At 39.7% G+C, this 26682-nt stretch overlaps 1 protein-coding gene and 3 non-coding genes across 4 annotated transcripts in view; all 4 read left to right on the top strand.

Moving 5' to 3' along the window:
• Positions 1–26682, top strand: part of WDR43 (WD repeat domain 43) — a 53619-nt gene that overhangs the window by 10426 nt on the left and 16511 nt on the right. Inside the window, exons 3-11 of the mRNA XM_055253983.2 lie at positions 1612–1733; positions 7764–7884; positions 9241–9380; positions 13052–13154; positions 18213–18277; positions 20275–20446; positions 21754–21840; positions 22863–22994; positions 24846–24977. Coding sequence (XP_055109958.2) covers positions 1612–1733; positions 7764–7884; positions 9241–9380; positions 13052–13154; positions 18213–18277; positions 20275–20446; positions 21754–21840; positions 22863–22994; positions 24846–24977 — 1074 coding nt within the window. The remainder of the gene's footprint in view (positions 1–1611; positions 1734–7763; positions 7885–9240; positions 9381–13051; positions 13155–18212; positions 18278–20274; positions 20447–21753; positions 21841–22862; positions 22995–24845; positions 24978–26682) is intronic.
• On the top strand, positions 8834–8918 carry LOC129468707 (small nucleolar RNA SNORD53/SNORD92). The gene has a single exon (XR_008652785.1). It is a non-coding gene; the product is annotated as a small nucleolar RNA SNORD53/SNORD92 (small nucleolar RNA).
• On the top strand, positions 22361–22438 carry LOC129468705 (small nucleolar RNA SNORD53/SNORD92). Its single transcript, XR_008652783.1, has one exon. It is a non-coding gene; the product is annotated as a small nucleolar RNA SNORD53/SNORD92 (small nucleolar RNA).
• Positions 23275–23352, top strand: LOC129468706 (small nucleolar RNA SNORD53/SNORD92). The gene has a single exon (XR_008652784.1). It is a non-coding gene; the product is annotated as a small nucleolar RNA SNORD53/SNORD92 (small nucleolar RNA).

The following is a 26682-nucleotide window of genomic DNA, read 5'->3' as shown; positions in this document are numbered from 1 at the left end:
CGAGTAACCACTTTTATTCTTAGCTTAGGTATGTACATAGTGGTGTTTCATTGTATATGTATTTACTTTATTCCTGCAAGATTTTAATACATAAAGCTAAAAATGGTACAAAAGTAAAGTAACTGTGGGAGAGATATCACAAGATAGCATGTGACTAGTTGTCAGACGAGTTACAGCAGTGTTGGGAAGGCCTGGAGGAGGATAAGTGATTTCATTTGGACCTTCTGGGATAGGTAAGATTTGGATAGAGGAGGGTGGAGAATCCTTTCAAGGGTGGAGAGAGGAAGTTGGGGAGATGGCAAGAGCAAATGCGGGGAGACAGGAATGTAAAAGATTGACTTGGCACTGAGCAAACTAATTCAGAGGAGGGGCATACTAGGGGATAATGGATAATGGATAAATGTGACTTCAGGTAGAAAGAATGAAATGCTTGCGAGGTGGGTGATTTAGCACCTCATCCTGCTAAGTGAGTTAGTCCTGGAATGTTTGTGAGATGGGAAACATGAATGAGCTCTTCTGTTTCTGTTCCTACGTGCCTCTTAGTGAGCATCTTGCTATGCTGTAAATGTGTAAGTATTGTGTATATGCTATGGCCCTATAGTACAAGGAAGCATTTAGTGTTTACCTGAAGTAACAGTGATTTTTATTTTGAGACATGGCTTTGGTACATTTTTTTATAAGAGATTTTTCGAGGATATTTTTGACTACACTTGATTTTTACCTTAAATGTTGACTTGGGGTGTGGAAGTAGTTTATTTATTTATTTTTAAACAGGAGAAAGAAAGTTATCATTTTGAAGTTCTAGCTGTTTATCTCTCTTTTTTTTTTTTTTTGGGATATGGAGTTTCACTGTTGTTGCCCAGGCTGGAGGCAATGGCGCGATCTTGGCTCACTGCAACCTCTGCCTCCCAGGTTCACATGATTCTCCTGCCTCAGCCTCTCAGATAGCTGGGATTACAGGCATGTGCTACCACGCCCAGCTAATTTTGTATTTTTTTAGTAGAGATGGGAGTTTCGCCATGTTGGTCAGGCTGGTCCTGACCTCAGGTGATCCGCCTGCCGCAGCCTCCCAAAGTGCTGGGATTACAGGCGTGAGCCACCACGCCCGCCCTGTTTATCTCATTTTTGATGTTGGAAAACTAAAATGGATAGGTAAAGGTTAAAGCTTTTAGTTAGGTTAAGGCCTAACATTTTAGTTAATTATTTGGTGATGACTCTAGGGTTCATATTATCATAATATATAAGACAAGTTTTATTTTCTTCTTAAATTTTTTTTTTGTACACCGTAAATGTATTCATTTTCATTTGTCATTGTTAAAAAAAAGAAGAGTTGACTCCTACCTCTACAGATTATTAACTACATCTCTAACATGGTCACCTCTATTTGCCTTTCACTTCCTCTGCCAATGACTGGCCTCAGATCACCAGTGGAACCTTTTCAAAAAATACACCATTGGCTCTATCTAGTTCTACTGATCTAAAATATCCACGTGTGGGCCAGGAGCACTGGCTCATGCCTGTAATCCCAGCATCTTGGGAGAGCGAGGAAGGAGGATCAGTTGAGCCCAGGAGTTTGAGACCAGCCTTAAATTTTTTTTTTTTAATCTACAGAGTGGTGGACATGACAACAGAGTCAACTGCATACAGTGGCATCAAGACAGTGGCTGTTTATATAGTTGTTCAGATGATAAACATATTGTGGAATGGAACGTACAGACATGCAAAGTAAAGTGGTGAGTAACATTCATGATATCAGGAAATGCAGTAGATGTGGATAAATGCTGGACTTGTGGGGAATGCAGACATTAATAAGGTTATAGGTTCCATTTTCAAAGAACTTTTAATCAAATCGAGCATGCAAGATTTTAACACATAAAATACTAAAGCACGTAAAATACATAAAATTACATAAAAGCTAAAAATGGTACAAAAGTAAAGCAACTGTATGAGAGATGTCACAAGGTAGCATGTGACTATTTGTCAGCTGAGTACAGTAGTGTTGGGAAGGCCTGGAGGAGGAGAAGGGATTTCAGTTGGATCTTCTAGGATAGGTAAGATTTGGATAGAGGAGGGTGGGAGAATCCTTTCAAGGGTGGAGAAAAGAAGTTGGGGAGATGGCAGGAGCAAATGCAGGGAGACAGGAATGTAAAAGATTGACTTGGCACAGAGCAAACTAATTCAGAGGAGGGACATACTAGGGGATAATGGATGGCAGATGATACGGGTCAAAGGATCCTAAGAGCCTGGCCTTGTGTCATAGATAAAGATCATAGACCATTGATTATAGTTCAACCACCTGATCCTGAGGTTGGCCGTATAGGAGATGCTTAGTAAATGTGGGCTGTTGAATATAGTTCCACCTACTGTGTAGTTGAGGACCCTCGTGAGGAAAATGATGCCCATGGTCCTGCATCTGCCAGAGAAGGGATTCTAATCCTGCTCTTTTGAGTTCTGGTACAGTTGGGATTTTAGATTCTGTCTGGTATGCAAGAGAGAGCCATTGGCCAAGTGCAGTGGCTCACACCTGTAATCCCAGCACTTTGGGAGGCCAAGGTGGGAGGATTGCTTGAGACCAGACTGAACAACATAGAACCACCTCTCTACAAAAAAAAAAAAAAAGTGGGTGTGGTGGCATGCATGGCCTGTGGCCCCAGATACGAGTCTGAAGTGGGAGGATTGCTTGAGCCTGGGAGGTTGAGGCTGTAGTGAGCCATGATTGTGCCACTGCACTTCAACCTGGGTGATAGAGCAAGACGCTGTCTCAAAAAAAAAAAAAGTCTGGGCTCAGTGGCTCACGCCTGTAATCCCAGCACTTTGGGAGACCAAGGTGGGAGGATCACGAGGTCAGGAGATCGAGACCATCCTGGCTAACACGGGGTACCGTCTCTATTAAAAAGACAAAAAAAATTAGCCGGGCGTGGTGGCGGGCGTCTGTAGTCCCAGCTACTCAGGAGGCTGAGGCAGGAGAATGGCGTGAACCCAGGAGGTGGAGCTTGTAGTGAGCCGAGATCACGCCACTGCACTCCAGTCTGGGCGACAGAGTGAGACTCCGTCTCAAAAAAAAAAAGCCACTGCAGGTCAGTGTCTCTGGGATAGAGTATTCAGAGTAATGCTTTAGGAAAAAGTAATCTGTCAGCAATGTGTAGAATTTAGGGGAAGGAGCTAGTCAAAGGCAGAGAAGGCAGATAGATTGTTACTGTAATCTGGTTGTAGGATGGTAAGTGTGGGAAGTTAAAATGGGAGTGATCGCAGTCATTGAGTTGGGATATTGAGTTTAGTTTTCAGCTTTGCTAACTAGGCGAGTAAACCAATTTAGAGGGAGGACGTACTAGAGGGGTAATACATGGTAGAGGATAGAAATTATGGTCAGAAGAGATACATGGTTTTGGGGTTTTTAGACAAGTTGGCTTTGAAATAACATTATGTGAAAGATAAGACCCAGCAGACAGGGTGGTGCTGGAGGCTTAGAATTTAAGTGGGGGTTTGGGGTTGGAGATGCAGGCAAGTAAATCATCTCTCTCATGGCTCAGTGAGTATCTGTGCTCCATTTACTTGTAGCAGACATAGTAGTTTCTATGTTAGTAACCTGTTAGAAATGGCTGCAGAGATTCTGATCCAGTAGGTCTGGGGTAGGGCCTGTGTTACTGTATTCTGGATGAGAGGTCACAAAGATAGGTCCTTCACATAGGGACTAGTAATGTTCAAAGAGCCATTCAACACATTGTGCGCTTTATTGTATGTAATCATAAGCCTGTGAGGTGAACTTTAGCCCCACTTTGCTGTTTTGAAGTAGATTAAACAAGAGCCTGACCTCTCATACACTAAACTGTTGTCTCATAACTTCATTATGTTTCCAGCTTCATTGTTAGCATTCTTATGCTGCCGTTACTTGATTTTGTTTTCTGTTCTAGACGCTATGTATTGATTTTCTGTTGTGGAAGATGAGGATTTAGCTCTTACCTTCTTTTCCCCCTTCCAGTTCTCTCAATATTGTTGTATCAGTGTTTGATAAGCAGTATTTGTTTACATTATGACTAGTTAATTATTGTTACAGCTGAGCCTTAGACTTTCCTATGTTTAATATATTTTTTTGTACAAAATTTTGCTTTCTTGGGCTTTATAATTGCTTTGGTTTTTATTTCATTTTATTAGTTACTAGGTCATTCTCTATTAGTGGTATAAATCTTCTCAGTTGTTTCTGGACACATCAGTTAGTCAATTTTATTCATTTCTTGGAAAACTTCTCTGTCTTGTAAGTTCTGCTGAATGATGATTATCCCAAGATTTTCTTTTTTCTTTTCTTTCTTTTTCTTGAGACGGAGTTTCGCTCTTGTTGCCCAGCCTGGATTGCAATGGCACGATCTCAGCTCACTGCAACCTCTGCCTCCCAGACTCAAGCGATTCTTCTGCCTCAGCCTCCCGAGTAGCTGGGATTACAGGCACCTGCCACCACGCCTGGCTAATTTTTTATTTTTAGTACAGACGAGGTTTCAGCATATTGGTCAGGCTGGTCTCGAACTCCTGACCTCGGATAATCCACCCGCCTCGGCCTCCCAAAGTGCTGGGATTACAGGTGTGAGCTACCATGCCTGGCCATGAATTATCTTCTTTTGTTCCTTACATCCTGTCTATTGTGGGTGTGTTTTCATTTGTTTGATTTGGCCTCTTTTATGTTTAAGGCATCCTTCAAATCACTGGAGATCCTGGGCTGCCTGTTGCTATTTGGAAACAAAGCATTAGAAAGCTGATTGGTGGCTGGGCGTGGTGGCTTATGCCTAAAATCTCAGCACTTTGGAAGGCTGAAGTGGAAGGATTGCTTGAGCTTAGGAGTTCGAGACTGTCCTGGGAAACAGTGAGAACCCCCTCTCTACAAAAATGAAAAAAATTAGCCAAGCATGGTGGTGTGTACCTGTAGTCCTAGCCACCTAAGAGGCTGGGGCAGGAGGGTTACTTGAGCTCAGGAGATCAAGGCTGCAGCGAGCTGTTATCTTGCTACTGCACTCTGCCTGGGCAACACAGTGAGACCCTGTTTGGGGGAAAAAATATTGGAAGGCTTAGTTGTAAGTGTGTGACTTTTCAATTGTTGTGCTTCATTTATAGAGTGATTGGGAAGCCGTCAAATATCAATATGTGTAGGTCATTCCACTGGAACCAGTTACATTTCCCAGAGAGGAATTTTTTCATCTAGTGCTTCTTAAGGCTTAAATGTACATAACATCTTACTTGTGCATACAGATCTGATTTAGTAGGTGTAGCTAGGTTAGAGCTTGAGAGTGCATAATTCTCACAAGTTCCCAGATCATGCTGATTTATGCTTTGAGTTGCAAATCTCCTGAGGGATTAGGGTGTGGGGAGGATAGAAGTTATTATTAGCCTAACTAGCATTTTCAATACTGAGTGGGGAGGTAGATTAAGGAAGCATATCAGCCTTGTCTAGGCAGGATGGCGACTGTGTCTTTTATATATGTATCAACATAGTGAATATATGTTGAATATTGAATGTAAATGAGAATTGAAGCTGTAGGAATCGATGATAAATTGGCAAAAATTTTAGAAGCCGATAAGGGTCAGGGAAAAGTTCTCTTGTACATTATAGCTACATTTCTTTGATTATCAGTGAGATTGAATATTTCGTGTTTATCAACAATTTGTATTTTTCCTATGAATTGCCTGTTTGCCTGTTTATATCCTTTGTCTATTTTTATTTTGAGCTCTTTTTCTTATTGATATGAAGGAGCTATTTGTGTATTGTGAGTATTAATCCTTTGTAATATATATTTTTGATACTTTTTTCTAGCTTTTTACATATATATACACATACTTGTGTGTGTATGTATATATATATATATATATATTTATTATTATTATTTTTATTTTTTTTGAGACAGGGTCTCACTCCGTCATCCAGGTGGAGTACAGCAGTGGTGTCTCAGCTCACTGTAAACTCTGCCTCCGGGGTTCAAGCGATCCTCCCGTCTCAGCCTCCGGAGTACCTGGGATTGCAAGTGTTTGCAACCAGCCCTGGCTAATTTTTGTATTTTTAGTAGAGACAAGGTTTCACCATGTTGTTCAGGCTGGTCCTGAACTCCTGGCCTCAAGTGATGCACCTGCCTTGGCCTCCCAAAGTGCTGAGATTACAGATGTGAGCGACTGCGCCTGGCCACTTTTTACTTATATTTTAATTTTATGACTTACTTGTGGAGCAGAAGTTTTATGTAATTAAGTCAGGTCTTTTTTTTTTTTCTTTATAATTTCTGCTTTGTAATTGCTGTGGAAGACCTTTCTTAACCCCAGGATTATAAAAACATTCTCATACCCTGTTTTAATACTTTTAAATTTAATCAGTTAATTTTTTGCATGTGTGGCATAATGTAGGAATCTAATTTTGTTTTTCTAATGACTGATTTGACTTACTCCATTGTTGACTGGCAGAACCATACATTTTCTTCCACTTAATAACCTCTTTTTTTTTTTTTTTTTTTTTTTTGAGACGGAGTCTTGCTCTGTTGCCCAGGCTGGTATGCAGTGGCGCAATCTCGAGCCCCGCCTCCCGGGTTCATGCCATTCTCCTGCCTCAGCCTCCTGAGTAGCTGGGACTATAGGTGTCCTCCACGCCTGGCTAATTTTATTGTATTTTTAGTAGAGACAGGGTTTCACCATGTTAGCCAGGATGGTCTCGATCTCCTGACCTTGTGATCCGCCCACCTCGGCCTCCCAAAGTGCTGGGATTACAGGCGTGAGCTGCCGTGCCCAGCCTCTTAATAACCTCTTTTGTTATTAAGGTTCCTGCTGTTACTTCCTTTTTTTTTTTTTGGAGACAGAGTCTTGCTCTGTCACCCAGGCTAGAGTGCAGTGGTGCGATCTTGGTCCATTGCAGTCTCTGCCTCCCGGGCTCAAGCGATCCTACCATCTCAGCCTCCTGAGTAGCTGGGACTACTACACCATGCCTGGCTAATTTTTGTAGTTTTTGTAGAGTCAGGGTCACGCTATATTGCCCAGGCTGGTCTCGAACTCCTGGACTCAGGCGATCTGCCCACCTCGATCTCCCAAAGTGCTGGGATTACAGGCATGAGCCACCATGCCCAGCCCCTGCTGTTACTTCTTGATTTTATAAGTGAATAGCCAAGTTCCCTGTTGCCTATGACAGCATTAATATGTGTAATAAACAGCAAAGACTCAAGCTTCTAATCATATTTGAGGTAATGAAAAGGAATCATTTGTACCTAATTAATTTTTACCTGTCAGATTGGGGTGCATTCATGTGGATTTGGGGTAGAAATAACCTTTTTGGGTTGCAACTTTTGAGAAATCATTTGTGTTATTAAGGGAATTAATTAAAGGCCAGCCTTCCAGAGAAAGCAAGAGTTGAGGTAGGGTTAGGATGGGCTTGGGGAGGTCTAGCCAATATGGAACTTTCCTGGACATGCACAAAGTTCATCTCCTGGGTCACAGGATGTACAACTACCCATTTTACATTCTTATCACTCTCTCACTCACCCATTTTCTGATACTTGTTGAGAATCTTTATCCCATGCCTGCCAAAGGGAGATTGTGCTGTGTTAAGGAACCCAATCAGTGAAGCTTTTATCACACTGGTATGTCCAGGGTTAGTTACCTGACACAAGCTTTTAGGGAATGTAATTGTCATAGGACCTGAGGCAATATTTTTAATGGTTGTTCAGTTTGTTTTTTTGTTATTTTCTGCTCTGAGTAAAGTTTTCTCTCATGTATTGAGATGCTTTTTTTTTCTCTTCACAATATAGCAAATGGAAAGGCGACAATAGCAGTGTCAGTTCCCTATGTATCAGCCCAGATGGAAAGATGTTGCTTTCAGCTGGTCGAACAATCAAACTATGGGTTTTGGAGACCAAAGAAGTCTACAGGGTGAGCGAATCAAATTATTTGTAAGCATAAAAATTATAGAGTAAACACAGAGAAAGGCAGAAGTTTGAACCGTAAGATATTATTTTAAGAATACAAATTCTTCATTGTCAGGCACATCAAATAGTTTAGTGGATAAAAGTTAGCCTCCTAATCTGATTTGTTGATGTTAAAAAGAGTAGACATGTCTACTTCAAATGTGTTGGAAAAATGAATAGAACCAATATTCAAGAAACAAGATTTTTTTTTTTTTTTTTGAGATGGAGTCTCGCTCTGTCACCCAGGCTGGAGTGCAGTGGCGCGATCTCAGCTCACTGCAGGCTCCGCTTCCCGGGTTCATGCCATTCTCCTGCCTCAGCCTCCCGAGTAGCTGGGACTACAGGTGCCCGCCACCACACCTGGCTAATTTTTTGTATTTTTTAGTAGAGACAGGGTTTCACCGTGTTAGCCAGGATGGTCTCGATCTCCTGGCCTTGTGATCTGCCTGCCTTGGCCTCCCAAAGTGTTGGGATTACAGGCGTGAACCACCGTGCCCAGCCGAAACAAGATTTTTTTAAAATTTAAATTTTATTATATATACCAACTATGTGTCCACAAAAAAGAAAAAGTTACCTTATAAAAAACAAAACAGATTTTGAGACAGGGTCTCTCTCTGTCGCCCAGGCTGGAGTGCAGTGACGCCATCATAGCTCACTGCAGCTTTGACCTCCCAGGCTCAAGCGATCATCTCACCTCAGCCTCCTGAGTAGCTGGGAATATAGGCGCTCACCACCAGGCCTAGCTCAAAAAAGATTTTCTTAATAAAAAAGTTTTTACTATGTGATGATTATGGTAATTTTGATTTCTAGCCTACATCCAGCATTTAGTCCACTTACTGTATTTGACTGTGGAGATTTAGTATTATATTTTTGGAGGAGGAAAAAGCTTTCACTCAGGGCTTACTGAACATTTGGTGCTGTGATGATGCCTTAATATTGTGGTTTCGACTCACTGAGAGTAAAATGAGGACCTACAATTCCTTGGCTGTGTCTGAGCACCCAAGAGTATGCCTTTTAAAATGGATAGAATTAAGTGAATCTTTAATTCAAGAATGTAAGAAATAAAGGTGCCGAGTGGTAGGGTCATAGGAGTTAGAAGGAACATCTAAATTTTCAGTATTTTCAGATGGATTTTTTTAAAAAGTGGGAGAATTATAGCACAAATAACCTTATTTGCTTAGAATTGAATTGAACAGTTACTTCATCGTGGAGCTCTCCTTTCTGATATGTATCACATATGGCTTGTTTTGATACATATATACTATTAATTTTTGTCCCTGCTTTGAATTGGCTCTCCTAACTGAGATTTAACTTTCTCTAGCATTTCACAGGACATGCAACGCCAGTTTCATCACTGATGTTCACTACCATCAGACCTCCTAATGAGAGCCAACCCTTTGATGGAATTACAGGTCTTTATTTCTTATCTGGAGCAGTACATGACCGGTTACTTAATGTCTGGTATGTAGTTCTTTTGGATTTGGGAGGTAGCATTGAAAGAATCTGTGAGAGCTTATGTAGTTAATGTAAATTATGAATATGGGACTTTATTTGTTGTATGTAATGTTGGATTTACATTGAGTCATAATAAAGAATTGAGCCTGCCTATCAAACAGGTCTTTCTGAGAAAAAATTAAGTGCATTATGTAATAAAGCCTCCTGTGCTTGTTTAGTGATACAGTGGACTGAATGTTTTTGTGGTTGGGCAATTTAGAAATAACTTAAAAAGTTTAGAAAGACCTTTGATTTTGGAATGTATGGCACCACTGGGTTAATGCAGTAATGCCTGTTTATGGAGGGCATAAAATTGCTTGGCTGTCTCAGAATTTCCAGTAACTCCTTTTTGCAGTAGCTGCTATTAACTAGTTCCCTTTGAAACCTCTTTTAAAAGTAAAAATCAGGCTGGGCGCCATGGCTCATGCCTGTCATCCCAGCACTTTGGGAGGCTGAGGTGGGTGGATCACGAGGTCAAGAGATTGAGATCATCCTGGCCAACATGGTGAAACCCTGTTAACTACTAAAAATACAAAAATTAGCTGGGCGTGGTGGCGCGGGCCTGTAGTCCCAGCTACTCGGGAAGCTGAGGCAGGAGAATTGCTTGGACTCGGGAGGCGGAGGTTGCAGTGAGCCGAGATCGCGTCACTGCACTCTAGCCTGGCGACAGAGCGAGACTCCGTCTCAAAAAAAAAAAAATTGGTGATACAAAGTCATCAAGAAGTTTTTAAATAAATTTCCTGGATTTGATTGCAGCATCTGATGGTGAAGTTGGCTTGAAAAAAAAAAAAAAACCACCCTGCTGTTCATGGACAATTCTCATCTTAGTAATAATTAGTTGAGCATGCTCTTCACCATATAAAGTTACTATGAATTTATACAAGATAATACTCATTTAGAAGTGGTACTCATCCAATATGTATTCCTCAAAGAGGTAGTTGTGTGGGGGTCATAAGTCAAAATGTGGGCCCGTTTACCTTCAAAACCACCAGCAAAACCATAATTCCTAATTATGACTCTTGTAATTAAACGGATTTGGTTTTGTTTCGTGTTTGATTTTTGAGAAGAGCCAATGGAGATAAATTCTTTTAGTTTTAGAGGGTCTAACAATTACATAAGAAATTAGTAGTGCTAAAAAATTAAAATCTACTACCAGGGTCCCCTGGCATTACTGGTTGCTTCAACCTCAAATGTTTTACCACTTAGGCTCCCTCGTACCTAGGAGTCTCCAGCTACAAAATTTCAGAAGTTGCTTTATGTTAATCTTAAGAACCTGAATAGTGTCTATTATATGTGGGGGCTTCCTGGAATAAAGGAAGTAAACTTAAAATTAACACACACAAAATAAAAATATTAAAACCCATATTGAAAAGCTGCCCAATGAGCTCTGTAAATTTGCATGGGGATAGGTAGAGCAGGCCTAAAGTTCCCTGATAATTTCCTTTGAAAGGCACATTTCTGAGAGGATATAACATTTGAAGGCTTCTTGCTGAATAAAGATTAAAATATAAATCAAACCCCAGTACTATCTTCTGTTGATTACTTAAGATACTGTGCATAGTGGTCTGATGGCACAGATTTTGAACATACATGAATGACTTCGTGTTAGAGTGAATTTTACTAAGAATTTTTGCATGAAAACATTTAGAATTTATCAAATCAACTCTTAATTTTCTTCTGAACTCCAAAGAAGCTGATTTGAATCATGTTTGTAAATCGTGTTAGTTATATATTATTTTTTAAAATTTGTACCTAAATTTTGAAAACAGCTATATTGAAGTATAGTTGACATGTAATGAACTGCACATACCAGAGTGTACAAACTGATGAGTTGTAACTTACATATACATTGTGAAACCCTCACCACAAACAAGATAATGAATGTGTTTCCTCATGTCTTCTTGTAATCTCTCAGAGACTTGTTGACAGGTTTTGGGCCATTACAAATAAAATTGCTATGGACATTTTTTGTGTACAAGTCTTTATATGGACATGTGATTTCATTTCTTTTGGGTAAATACCTAGGAGTGTAATGGCTGGATCATATGATAGGTGTACATTTAGCTTTTCAAGACATTGCCAGATTTTTTTTTCAAAATGGTTGTGGCATTTTGCATTTTTACCAGCAGCATATGAAGATGGGAATTCCTTCACATTCTCATCAACACTTGGTATAGCATTTAATTTTAGCCATTCTAATAGGTGGGTAGTGGTATTTTGTGGTGTTAAATTGGCTTTCTCTAATGGCTGGGATGTTAAGATTCATGTTTTTGCATTATGGATATCCAGGGATCCCAGTATCATTTGTTGAAAAGATGATCTCTGCTAACTTGGTTTTGCATATACCCCTCCCCCTATAACCCCGAACACCTACACACACCCACGTATCCCTGCACCCACACGCTTATCCCTATATCGGTTCTCATTATTTATAGTTGTTAAGTCATATAAAGTCCCCATGAACACTGATTTAGTCAATAACATTACTCCTTGGAGAAATAGATTAGGTTCCCATGAGCCTCCAGTTGTAACATTTTTGTCATCTATTTATTTTTTTGTTTATATTATTTATATTGTAAAGGTAGCCAGCTTGTAACATTTTTGTCATTAATATATAAAACCTTGTTTTACGTTTGTTTCTATTTAAAGATATTTAATGCATATGTTTTTGATTAACTTTGAATTCAGAGCACTACAACTCATGTCTGAGTGACACTTATTTAACACACATTTTCACTGTAAGGCACATCCCAGCCTTCTTGTGCTTAGGAACACCATAGAGCACTTCAGAATTATGCTTGGGGGCCGTTTTAATTAGTGAAATCTCCAAGAAAGCACAAAAATGCAAAAAACATGGTACTAGGTGAACTACTTGTTGATAGTATGAGAACCGCAGTGGGAAGGCAGAATATAGCTACCTTAGCTGAAGACATTGAATGTGTTAGGCAACTCAGATTTTTCACTAGTCTGCATGACCGAAGGAGCATAAAATTGTTACAGTGATTTTGAGGTTACAAATAAAATTTTGCAAAAGATGACTTTGCAAATAAGGAATCCATGAATAATGACAATCAACTGCATAGGTGTGTATATATAGGTCTGTTTCTGTGCTCTTTACTCAATACCATTATAATGTTAATTCTCCCCAAATTGACCCACAGATTCAATGCAGACCCAATCAAAATCTTAGCAGGCTTTTTTTGAGAAATTGACAAACTGATTCTGAGATTCAAATGGAAATACAAATGACAATAGGCAAAATCATTTTGAAAAAGAAGAAAAACATTGGAGGACTAAGATTGATTTCAAGACCTATTATCAAGCGGCACTAATCATGACAGTGTGGTATTAGTATCAAGGTTGACAAACAGATCAATAGAAAAAAACAGAGAATGTTACTCATTGTTTAAATCTGCCACAAATGCATTATTGCTTTTTCTTTTCTCAAGCAACCATGTTATATGGTAGTGACATGGATGCTTCTGTTGTTTTGATCTTTAGTCACTTTACTAGTTTTCAAAAGATGACAAAGCTATTGGGAATCTCATGTACTGATCTCCGTGCCTCCTTAGGTGTTTGCCTTTTTAGGAAATAAATTAAATCTGTCTTGCTATCTAATTGCTGGTTTTGTTATCTAGGCAGGTCCGATCAGAAAACAAAGAAAAGAGTGCAGTGATGTCATTTACAGTTACCGATGAACCTGTCTATATTGACTTAACTTTGTCAGAAAACAAAGAAGAGGTAAATGGCTCGATTTTTGAGAATTTGTTTTTCGGTTTCACAGATGTTATTTTTACAGTCAAGGTTTTGATGATTTAATGACTTGAGAAGTAGAGAGGACCTGAGGGAGTAACAACAAACTGTAACAGATTTTAGACTGTTCAAAAGAACTTAAATCACCATAATAACCTCTTATGAGGGAAGGGAAAAGTTTGTACAGGACGGTAGTAAATTCAGGAATTCATTATGTGAATTAAGAAAAGTTGTTCAGATGGATTTTGTTACTAGGAGTATGTATATATGATTCTTTAATCAGATGAAATTGTTGGTGATAGCTCCTAACTAAGGTGTATGTGTGTGTGTGTATGTGTATATATACATATATATATTTTAATCTCTTTGAGACGGAGTTTTGCTCTTGTTGCCCAGGCTGGAGTGCAATGGCGCGGTCGTGGCTAACCACGACCTCCGCCTCCCGGGTTCAAGCAACTCTCCTGCCTCAGCCTCCCGAGTAGCTGGGATTACAGGCATGTGCCACCATGCCCAGCTAATTTTGTATTTTTAGTAGAGATGGGGTTTCTCCATGTTGGTCAGGCTGGTCTCGAACTCCAACCTCAGGTGATCTGCCTGCCTCAGCCTCCCAAAGTGCTGGGATTACAGGTGTGAGCCACCATGCCCAGCCTATATATGTATATATTTTATAAGAGTGACGTCCTCTTGTTTGCTGCCTATAAAAAAAGAATTTTTCATGTAAAAATTAAAAGGATTAAACCTGTTGTCATTGAAGTACTTGCTGTTTCTGTTTGACTAAAGCTTTGCAGGATTTTGATTTGCACAGAATCCCACGTTTCTAATGCAAGTTAAGGATATTTCACTTTTAACTCAATTTAGTTTTGAAATGCATATTTTGCATTAACCTCTAGGATTTAGAGATGATCATCATGTTTTAATACTTTAAAAAAGTGTTTCAGGGGAAAAAGCATTGGTTTAAAACTAAAAAAATTTTGGTTTAATGTTTCTGGCTGGGTGTGGTGGATAACTTGAGCCCAGGAGTTCAGGACCAGCCTGGGCAACAGTGCGAGACCCTGTCTCTACAAAAGATAAAAAAATTAGCTGGGCATGGTGGCATGCACCGGTGGTCCCACATACTTGGGAGGCTGTGGTGGGAAGATTAACTGAGCCTGGGAGGTTGAAGCTGTAGTGAGTTATGATCCTGCCACTGCATTCCAGCCTGGGTGACAGTGAGACCCCGTCTCAGTAAATAAGTAAATAAATACATATAGCTTCTGTTGCTAATAAACTTGGCTTTCTAATATGAAGTGGGGGCCCTTGATGATCAGATCAGTGATTCCCTATAAAGATTTTTGTCTTTAAGAAAACTAGTAGTTGGGCGCTGTGGCTCACGCCTGTAATCCCAGCACTTTGGGAGGCTGAGGTGGGTGGATCACGAGGTCAGGAGATCGAGACCATGGTGAAACCCCGTCTCTACTAAAAACACAAAAAATTAGCTGGGCCTGGTGGTGGGCGCCTGTAGTCCCAGCTACTTGGGAGGCTGAGGCAGGAGAATGCCGTGAACCTGGGAGGCGGAGCTTGCAGTGAGCTGAGATAGTGCCACTGCACTCCAGCCTGGGCGACCGAGCGAGACTCCATCTCAAAAAAAAGAAAACTAGTAGGAATCCTACACTTAATTACAATAATGATTTAATGTTATTATAAAGTTGGACACGCTTGTGTACATTCAGTGTGATCAGTGCCCTCACTATTCTGATGATTGGACATTCTGATCATAGGGAACTGATGAGAAACAGTTTGGTATTTTCCCCTATAACTTTTTTTTTTTTTGAGACAGAGTCTCTCTCTGTCGCCCAGGCTGGAGTGCAGCGGTGCAGTCTTGGCTCACTGCAACTTCCGCCCCCTGGGTTCAAGCAGTTCTCTTGCCTCAGCCTCCCTAGTAGCTGAAATTGTAGACTGCACTACCACGCCTGGCTAATTTTTGTACTTTAGTAGAGACAGGGTTTTGCCATGTTGGCCAGCCTGGTTTCGAACTCCTGGCCTTGAGTCTTGAGTGATCCGCCTGTCTCGGCCTCCCAAAGTGCTGTAATTACAGGTGTGAGCCACCGTGCCTGGCCTCCTATGACTATAAAATAAAGAGGTTGATTTAACTTGAAGTGACTTTCTAAAAAAAAAAAAAAAATTTTTTTTCCTTTTTTTTTTTTCTTTTTTTGGAGACGGGGTCTTTCTCTGTCACCCAGCCTGGAGTGTAGTGGTGTGATCTGGGCTCACTGCAACCTCTGCTTCCCAGGTTCAAGTGATCCTTCTGCCTCCGTATCCCAAGTAGCTGGGACTACAGGTGCATATCACCACGCCTGGCTAATTTTTATATTTTTCTAGTAGAGATGGGGTTTTGCCACGTTGGGAAGGCTGGTTTTGAACTCCTGACCTCAAGCGATCTGCCCACCTTGGCCTCCCAAAGTGCTAGGATTACAGGCATAAGCCACCCCACTCGACCAAAAGTTTTAAACCTTTATTTGTGTGTGTGTGATTTTTAGAGGTAGGTTCTTTAAGTCTAAATACGAGTAATTTATGGAAGAAAGATCACTTTCCTTGTTGTAGCAAAACTTGCCACTAGTCTATGTAGAGAATAGACTGAGGGATTTTTTTTGTTTGTTTGTTTTTTGTTTTTGAGACAGAGTCTCCCTCTGTCAGCCAGGCTGGAGTGTAGTGGTATGATCTCAGCTGACTGCACCCTCTGCCTCACAGGTTCGAACAATTGTCCTGCCTCAGCCTCCTGGGTAGCTGGTACTACAGGTGTGCACCATCACGCCCGGCTAATTTTTGTATTTTTAGCAGAGATGGGGTTTCATCATGTTGGCCAGGCTGGTCTTGAACTCCTGACCTCAGGTGTTCTGCCCGCCTTGGCCTCACAAAGTGCTGGGATTACAGGTGTGAGCCATTGCACCCGGGCAAGACTGAGTTTTTACTTTCTCTTTTTCTGACTGAATTCTGTTGCTACTTTTAGATTTAACTTTAGGTTTGATTCAGAGTTTATCTTGGAATACTATTGGCATTATATTTAAAATTATCAATAATAAAGGAGGGAGCAGAACTTTTTTTAAAAAATTTTTTTTTTCCCCCCGAGATGGAGTCTTGCTTTGTCACCAGGCTGGAGTGCAGTGGCACAATCTCAGCTCACTGCAACCTCTGCCTCCCGGGTTCAAGCGATTCTCCTGCCTCAGCCTCCTGAGTAGCTGGGACTACAGGTGCATGCCACCATGCCCAGCTAATTTTTGTATTTTTAGTAGAGACGGGGTTTCACCATGTTGGCCAGGATGGTCTTGATCTCTTGACCTTGTGATTAGCCTGCCTCGGCCTCCCAAAGTGCTGGGTTTACAGGCGTGAGCCACTGTGCCCAGCCTTTTAAATGATTTTTTTTAAGATATTAAACTAGGAATGATGGATCAGGAAGCCAAGTTCTAATTCTGGCACTTCATATAAGATTGTACTTAACAGCAGTAAGTTAGAATTAAAATTCCAAAACAAAACTTTGATTATGATATTGCAGAATAATCTGCTTATTTTATCTTCAAAAGTTACCAACCTCTCTACAGACAGTTAGAGATTAGATTTGGATGCCTGTCAGTTGGAGTTGCAGAACGGGGAATAGAAAATTTGATGGCAGGGAAATGATCTCTTCCCCTAAACTTTGTTTTCTTTTTCTTTTTTGAGATGGGGTTTCACCCTGTTGCCCAGGCTGGAGTGCAGTGGTGCCGTCAAGGCTCACTCTTGTCTTGATCTCCCTGGGCTCAAGTGATCCCACCCCAGTCTTGTGAGTAACTGGGACCACAGGCATGTGCCCACCATACCCTGCTAATTTTTATTGTATTTTTTGTGCAAATGGGGTTTCACTATATTTCCTAGTCTGGTGTCGAACTTCTAGGCTCGAACTTCTAGGCTTCTATCTCCTGCCTCGGCCAAAGTGCTGGGATTACAGGCCTGAGGCATTGTGTCTGGCCCTCCCCTGACAACTGCCATGTAGCACTAAACCTCAGAAAGAATGAAATTTTCTTTAATAAAATCTCTCCTTTCTGAGACTTCTTACTTTTAAATACACCAGTAAAGAATTTTAAACATTTTCAAAGTTGTTTTCACAATGAAAGTTAGTCTCTTTTTTCTAGTTTTTAATTGATATATTACAGTTGTGCAAAATTAGTCTTAAAACACTTTATATATTTCATTTTCTCTCAATGTATTGGCTACTCCCTGAATTCTCTCATTACCTTTATAGCTAGAGTAGGAATAGCAGTGTTTTGGAAGTGCTTTCATTTAAGCTTTCTTTAAGAAAGTTCCAGAACTTTAAAAAATGAGCTTTAGAGAGGCTGACAGCAAGAGTCTGGTAGGTAGGAGCATGCAGAGAGCCTAGGCCACTCACATTGATAGTGGATGGAGGGAGAGAGGCGGTGAGGACTTACAACATCCCTTTCTAGGTGGATAGGGGCATCTCCAGACAGCTTAGGCCACTTACATTGACAGGGGATGGAGGAAGAGAGGTGATGAGGTCTTACAACACCCCGTCCTAGCCATACAGGCAAATTGGCTTTTTCTCTATTCCCGGCACGAGGGGCATGTCAGCTCCATGTTGCCAGCCTTTGCACTTGGTAGTAACTTTGTTCATCTAACTTCGAGGGCTCATTCTCCTTGACTGTTATCTTCTTGGCTTAAACATTTATCTAGAATCTTTTTTTTTTTTTATACTTTAAGTTTTAGGGTACATGTGCACAATGTGCAGGTTTGTTACATATGTATACATGTGCCATGTTGGAGTGCTGCACCCATTAACTCGTCATTTAGTATTAGGTATATCTCCTAATGCTATCCCTCCCCCCTCCCCCCTATCTAGAATCTTGACACCACCACCACTAATGGTTATTTTGACAGAGGTAATTATTTTTAAATGGATTCTTGCTTTTTTTTTTTTCTGGTTATGTGATGGGGTGGGAAGTAGAGCTGAGTTTTCATAAGTTAGATTGGGGACTGGAGTATGTTATCCATTGTAATACGTTGGTTACATTTTTCTTTTAGCCTGTCAAGTTGGCTGTTGTTTGCAGAGATGGTCAAGTTCATCTTTTTGAACACATATTAAATGGGTAAGTAAGAAATTTTCCAAGTAAGAAATTTGTTTCTTTCCCTGACTTGTTACTTGGTCATACTCCTACCTGGTTATTCTTTGCATCATATTACTATTCAGCTAGATTATTTTGAAAGCATTTTTCTTTATCCACATGACTATATACATTGCCAGTTAAAACTGGGTGTCAAATTTATATATTTGTGATTAGGAGAGTGGCTTTTTATGATGTATCCTTAGTACATGTTGGATAATTCTAATGATATGTTTCAGAAGAAAGTGGCTCAGTTGGAGAGATTCACTTGTGAACCTTGATGATGTTTTATTTGTCTTTGAGTGTGCTTTACTTCCCCTTGCCAGTGCTGTTGTTTTGATAGACAGAGGGGAGTATTGTTGTTAGGCTGTGTAGCAGTCATAGACCAGGAGTCAGCAAACTGGCTTGCAGGCCACATTCAATGGAGACCATTTGTGGTCTGGAGAACCTGAGATTTTTATTATTTTGCCCTTTTCAGAAAACTTGCCAAACCTTGTCGTTATACTGTAAACATGGTCTGAGACTCAGTTTTGCACACAAATTTTGTTAAGCTTTAAAATGGTTTTAACCTCTTGTTGTCAGTTGGCACCCTTTTTTTAAAATACCAGTATAGGAATTTATTTAAATATAAACAGATTATGAAAAAAGTGTATGCTCATTTCAAAACACCCAGGATGCCCAAACACTTGATTTTAAAACCTGAGTCTCCCTCCATTGAGTTCTGCTCCTGTAGGTAACTGTTAACGTTTTAGTGTGTAACTCTTGAAGCTTTTATTTATAGAAGGATGTGTGTACCTGGAATGTATAATTGAGACTCAGAAGAAGTGGGGCCCAAAGGTAGCTGGCCACAGCGAGGACTCCCTGGGCAGTGGCAAGCCATTGAAGGATTTCAAGCAGAGGATTCGATGAGCTTTGGCCTGAGTTTTAAGACAGTCGTTCATTGAGAATAGACTATAGAGAGCGAAAGGCTAAAGCAGAGACCCCAAATCCTGGGTCTAGACATAATTGTGGAGTCAGGATGATAGGAGGAGTAAGTTGGAAAGATAGGGATCATGAGATGCTTACACCTGGGATATTATGCAGGATGTACACTTGTGGAGAATAAGTGGTAATATGTGTAGGGTGTGAGGAGTTTGTGGCTGAAATACAGTGAGGGGCATGTTCATTTGAGAAAGGAGTTGACAGATCAGAGTGTCCGAAGTGTCCACCAACCTGGACACTGGGTGTGGAAACCACTAAGAAAGGAATTCATTTAGAGTAATGTTAGAAGTAATGACCTCAGGCCACTGAAATCTTTAAGAAATGTGGATGGTGGCAGAGATCATTGAATGACGGCAGGAGGGAGCGGTAGCTGGTATCTGGTGACAACAACTGAAAAGATTTTAGGGATGAAAAAGGGATAGACTGTTGTCTTGAAATGTCAGTGAAGAACAGGGAACTCATTTATATCATGTCCAAGGCCCCTGACACAAATGATATGGGAGAGAAAACAGGTACAAGTTGGGAGTGCTGCAGGGACAAGCCAGGGTAGAGGAAGAATGTGAAGAGAGCCCCTAGAGAAGCCATTGAGGACATAATTTTGCTGATGGAACTACACTCCAGAGGCTTGCTGAGGCTTTTGGGGGTTGGGAGAAACTGGAGACGGGACTGACTGGAACAGGGCATGGACAGAACCATACAGGACCTGAAGTACAGGGTGGCAAGAAAACGTTTGGCAGCTTGGGGCTTCTTGGCGGGGCCTGAGAAAATGGGACAGAGGGGGAAGTAGGTCTCCAGGCTGATTTTGGTGGTGAGGTTTTGAGCATAGGTAGAGGTAGGTGAGGTCTTGAAAGGAGCACTCATGCTCCGGAGATCCAGGTGACTCTTGATGGCAGTATAGAGGCTAGAGGAGGGTCACATTTCATGACTTGACGTCAGTTCCAGAGAGTTAGTATGAGACGTTTTTTCAAATTCTTTAATCTCATTTCCCCCTCCATTTCTAGGTACTGCAAAAAGCCTTTGACTTCAAACTGCACAATTCAGATAGCAACACCTGGGAAAGGCAAGAAATCAACACCAAAACCCATCCCTATTCTAGCTGCTGGTTTTTGCTCAGACAAAATGTCATTGTTGCTTGTATATGGCAGTTGGTTTCGGCCTACTATTGAGCGAGTGGTACGTAGCTGCTACTCTGGAGTAAAGCAATATAGCATCCCTATGTCCATGGAAGAGAGTGATTTTAAAAATAACAACATTGGTCTTTAGGATAAATAATATATTCTTTTTTAATTAAAGAATTTCTTCATGGAGTGATTTATTTTAATTTTGAGGGCTCTATATCCAACATAATTTAACACCTGGTCAGTTATTGTTTGAGTTATTTATATCAGCCCTCTCCCTTGGTATTATGTTTTAAAAATCTAGTGTGTATTTTGCACTTCTAGCACATCTCATTTTGGACATTTCAAGTGCTCAGTGCCACATGTTCCTAGTGTCTTACTAGTTGGTCAGTACAGGTATGACTTATGTTGAATTTTGCCTAGTTACGAAGATACAAATCTTAATAATAGGATCTCTTAGTATTAGCACTCATTGGATTTTCTAAGTGGAAATGTAATGGGCAGTGCAATGATTTAACATTGTTTACTACAGACATTTCTGTGAAGACTTGTGAGTTATCGTAAGCATGTATAATAGGTTATTTCTTAAGCTTGCATATAAAATACTTTTACTTAGTATGATCCTCAGCAAGACTATGAGTGGAATATTACATGCCCACACAAGCATACATGCATATGGTTTAATAAAAAAAAAAATAAAGGAGAAAAGTGTTAAGCTGTAAACATGGCTCCTTGCCATATGTGAATTCCATCCCTCTCTGGTTGCAGCCATTGTTGACTATTTTTTTGCATCTTTCCCAATATTGATTAATTACATGGGGATATAGAATTATGTATCACTTTAAATCTTTATTGGTTTGCTGCATCTGACTCCCCTGATCCTACTTAATATCGTGTCAGGAGATACAGATGCATTTTGTTAGTCATCAGTGCTACCTTTGACTTGCTTATGGAAAGGACAATAGGAGAGTTAAGAGTAGAACCATTTACTATTTTGAGCACAGACTGTTTCTTAAAAGGATGATGAACTGATACGTTTTCTTTAAAACCTGTTACGTTTAAAAATTCTGTTGACCTTTAAAAAATAAATGTGAAAAATTCAAGCAGTTCATAGCTGAGGGAAGTAAACCTTGGTACCCAATGTCTTCAGAGTTATACCATTTTTCTTAACTGCCATCAGTCTGAGTGGTGATTGTGGTTAACAATTGAGTGTGGAAGCCTTCCATACTTTTTAATATTTTATAAAAATGCACAAGTAGTCATTTATTTTTCATTTTGTTCTTATTCCCAGTTGCTTTGTTTGACACTGTCTTTTTTTTTCTTTCCTCTCATCTTCCCCTTTAAAAAAAAATACATTTTCAGGCTTTAAACACCAGAGAACCTCATATGTGTTTAGTAAGAGATATTTCAAACTGCTGGGCCCCCAAAGTAGAAACAGCTATAACAAAGGTGAGTACATTACACATTTGAAGTTTTAAGAAAAAGGATATATCTTTGGGTGAATTTGGGTGAATGGAACTGTTACTTAGTATTATGGTTAAACTGAGTATCTTTTTATTCTTTAATATCTTTATTCTCTTATAAATTTTGTAGGATTATGGTTTTAGATGTCAAGATTGTACTCTTGATTTGTTGAGTGAATGAGTGAATAGAAGACTAGCAGTTGAAGACCTTGGATGTGGTTCTTCCCTGCCCACCATGCATGATCATCTGGGCCAGGAAGAATGTAGGGATAAATATCAATATCATATTTATCAATAGATAGTTTTTATCAATCTCAGTACTTAAAAGAGCATTACTTTGCTGAGAGGAATGCTGTATTTCAGGGTGTAATGAAACTGTCATGGGGCTAGAATTTAATACCACAAAAGCATAGGAGCATCATCATGGTGCTCCATTTTGCGTATAACTTGGTCTCTACATGTAGGGGACGTGTTTCGTGGTTTAGTGAGAAAGGGAAAGCCAAGACATGCTATGATGACATCCATATGGTTTCGCTGCTGGCTGAGTTTCAGAGATGACACCTTTCTCTTGGCTGTCTGAGCATTTCTGGCAGAGATTGAATTCTGGAGGTAGTTGTAAAATGTGTAACTTCACTTTTTAAATTTTTAAAAATCATTGTGTCCTTATGTTATCTGTAGTTTTTTAAAGCCAGTTGAATTTAGTAGTGGGGGCTTGTATACCAACGTTAGTGACACTAAATATTTAATAAGTTCTGATAACCAACTACTGTCAGGCCAGTCGGATTTTACTCTTATGTGGTATTGTAAGCTTTAAATTCACAGTCTTTCCGATTGTCACTTAAAAAGTTTGTCAACATTCAATTTAAAATATATCTTAAATTGATGTCAAATTAATTATATTGCATTTTTCCAATAGAGGAGTCCTTTAAAAGCTGTTTTCTCATTGAGGATACATAAGGACTAAGGTATGATTTCCTTTTTCACACTTTGGCTATTCCTGTTGAACAGGTGAGGACACCAGTGATGAATTCTGAAGCAAAAGTTCTGGTGCCTGGGATTCCTGGTCATCATGCAGCTATCAAGCCCGCTCCTCCACAAACCGAGCAAGTAGAGAGCAAGAGGAAATCAGGGGGAAATGAGGTAATGCAACCACTTTGACCATATATTTGAGTTTGTGATTTAAAATTACTGGGAAATTCTAACAAGTGTGTTGGATAGAATCAAAGTTAAATCTTTAGAAATTTACTGAGATTTCTCCTGTTATGCTCTTTTATCTTCACCATCATAGGTTTCATAATTCTAGATTGTCATCTTTGTTTAACAGAGAAGAAGGAACCTTCAGTAACTAAAGAGGGTGCTGTTTTGGCCATTAGTTAGTAGTTAGCTGGGTAACATAAAATGGAGTAAGTCAAGCCAGGACTTGCTGTGATGACTATCGTTGGGTTTCGCATGTTGCTGAGTTCCAGTGATGCCTCTTTTCTCTTGGCTGTCTGAGCAGTCCTGGCTAAGTGCCAGTTGGTCTCTAAAAGTGATAGTCATTATAACTGTGTAAGTGTTTATGATTTTCATTTTTTTCTCAGTTCCCAAAATCCTTTGTGGTTACTATACATGTCTGTGCAGAGTTGTTTTTTATCTTCCATTCACATTCTTCCCTCTTACATAAGGAATCTGGAATTTTAACTGTTTCATTCTTACAGAAATACTATGTTTCTTTAGCTGATTTTACTTTAATTTGTATTCTTTTTTTTCTTTGTCCAATTTTTGAAGGATAATTTAGCTGATTTTAAATGTGTTTATTGGGTGGTGGGCTGGGGATAACATAGCTTCATAAAACATGCTCATAACATGTTCGTAAAAATTATTCCTCAGTTACATGATAGCTGACTTTAAAAATAAAGTGCCAACTTTCTTTGGCCTAGTTTCAACTTTTTAATTTCCCCATGTCCTTTTTAATCTTTTTTTGTGTTAGGATAAACCAGGCACATCTGTTTGCTATGTTAGTCATAGAACAAATTTCTTTTTGATAACCAAGAGGCTGACAGAACATGTTAGACTTGATTTAATCAGGAATCAGTTCTATACAATTGAGGGTGTATGTTGTTGTTCGTTTGTTTTTTGGAGATAGGGTCTCATTCTGTCACCCAGACTGGGATGCAGTGGTTTGATCTCGGCTCACTGCAACCTCCACCTCCTGGGCTCAAGTGATCCTCCCACCTCAGCCTCTCGAGCAGCTGGGACCATAGATGCATGCCACTATGCCCGGCTAATTTTTTTGTAGAGACAGGGTTTTGCCTGGTGTTGCCCAGGCAGGTCTCGAACACCTAGGCTCAAGTGATCTGCCTGCCTGAGCCTCCCAGAGTGCTGAGATTACAGGTGAGAGCCACCACACCCAGACCACTGTTGAGTTTTTGTATAGCAAATTGCATCATGTTTATTTACACATAAATGTGAAGTATTTATCAAGGAAGGACACTTAGTTATAGTATAGCATATTCTAGTTAATAAATCATTTGGCGCTCACTGTTAAAAATAGGAAGACTTTTTTTACAAATTGTTTTGGGAACATAACATTTCTTTATGCCCTTTTAATAATATTTTGTTTCCTCCTGCAGATCTGAGAGTGACACCAAGGGATAGTTATAGTGGGGCAAGCTTCTGTGAGAATAGGTCTTACGTCTTGTGTTTTAGAATCAGATGCCAGGTCCTTGCCTTTTCTGAATCTTCATTTAGAAGGATTTTTATGAATGAACGTTTTCAAACCTTGTGCTTCTTGGGCAGTTGTTATTTTCACTAGAATCTGGAAGCTTGGATTGCAGATGTTTGTCTCCAACATCGGCATTATGGTAATGAGGTTCTCTTGGAATAAGAATGAGCATATTAGTGTTTTCCAGGGTTGAGGTGTAAATCCTATTTTATTTTATTTTATTTTATTTTTTGTCTCCAGACTACTTTAAGTCTTGTAACACATTAACAATCCTTTCTGTTCTGTAGGTTAGCATTGAAGAACGTCTGGGAGCAATGGATATAGACACGCACAAAAAAGGAAAGGAAGACCTCCAGACGAATAGCTTTCCAGTTCTTCTTACCCAGGGCTTAGAAAGTAACGATTTTGAAATGCTAAATGTAAGTATATAGCAATTTTTAACTAAATTAACATGGTTAATATTTCTTAGAAAATGATTGACATAGCACATTCACAGCTGTGAGCCATCATGTTACAGAGCCATTTGGAATGTAATGTTTTATGAGTTTTGTCAAACATGTATCACTTGGTGGCATTATACAGACAGTCACCAACCTATACGGGATTGCATTGAGTTATTTTGAACCTGGAATGCATTTTCTCATAGAAATACTGTTCTGAATTATTAGGTTATTAGGCTTTAGTTCATAAAAGCCTTTATAAACGTAGTGTAGCTGAATGATAATACTCAGCATTCTAGATCACAATTTATATTTTTTTCTGTAGGAAAATGCGTTCCTGAGTTTTTACTCTGGATTCCAGAAACTTATTTCCCCCTGGCCGTGAGAGGGGGCAGTGAGGTGGAACCTTGGCAATGGGTAGGAGGTTTGGGGGAAAATTCACGAGGGTTGGGGGTTATGTTGTAAAATATGTAGAGGTAAAAGTACTAGAAACTTTGTATAAACGGAGGCATTTATGATTTCTGTGTAAGTTGGTGACTGCTTGTATGAAGTTACTCGTTCTGATTCTTTTGAATTCTACAGTTTGACAGCATTCTATCTAGAACATTTAAGTGAAAAACAGTTTGATTCAAGTACTGCCTGATCAGATTAAAGCAGTTTACATTTGCTAATGTATTTATTCGTAATGACTCATAGCAGTGTTGTGATTTCAGTGAGTGTCAATGTGACTTTAATCCATAACCTATGAATAGTGTGTCTCATTTTATTTGATCCATTTTTTTAGGGTACATTGATCCTAAAATTACTTTTAAAATAGTTTGTGAATGTGTGTATTGTGGAGGTAGATTTTAGTTTACCATGGCATGGAAACCTGGGTGAAGATTTGGTGAAAAATCTGTAGAAAACAATTAACAGTGTTTTTGAAATGGAATATAACTTAACTGCCCTCATTGCCTACTAATTATGCTTTGAAACCTTCCTCAGTAGGTACAAATGAATCAAGTACAGATTTTTTCTTTTTCTTAATTAAGAAACAGTTCAAAACGTTTAGAATAGTACAGTGGACCATCACGAACTCATTACCTAGTTTCAAAAATTATCAATACTAGCCAATCAACTGTTGATTTGTTGATAGTCTCACTTGTCTCCCCAAGTTATGGTGAAGCAAATCTCAGATGATCACATATAATTTTATCCATAAATATGCCCCATTCAACTTAAAACATCCTTTAAAAAAATAACCATAATCCATTGTTGCACCTCAAAAAAGTAATTCTTTAAAAATTATCAAATATCGTTAGTGTTTATATTTCCCTGATTGTCTCAAACTTTTTTTTATTTCTGCTTTTTTTTTTTTTTTTTATTGAGACAGAGTCTTGCTTTGTAGCTCAGGCTGGAGTGCAGTGGCGCAATCTCGGCTCATTATCTCTGCCTCCCAGGTCCTGGTTCAGGCAATTCTCCTGCCTCAGCCTCCCGAGTTGCTGGATTACAGGCGCGTGCCAACATGCCCAGCTAAGTTTTCTATTTTTAGTAGAGACGGGGTTTCACCATGTTGGCCAGGCTGGTCTTGAACTCCTGAGCTCGTGATCCACCTGCCTTGGCCTTCCAAAGTCCTGGGACTACAGGCATGAGCCACTGTGCCGGCCTATTTTTGCTTTCTTTAAAACAAGATTCCAACAGAGTC

This window comes from Symphalangus syndactylus, chromosome 18, assembly GCF_028878055.3.
Source record: "Symphalangus syndactylus isolate Jambi chromosome 18, NHGRI_mSymSyn1-v2.1_pri, whole genome shotgun sequence".
Lineage (NCBI taxonomy): Eukaryota > Metazoa > Chordata > Mammalia > Primates > Hylobatidae > Symphalangus > Symphalangus syndactylus.
This window is presented reverse-complemented; position numbering and strand designations above follow the sequence as displayed.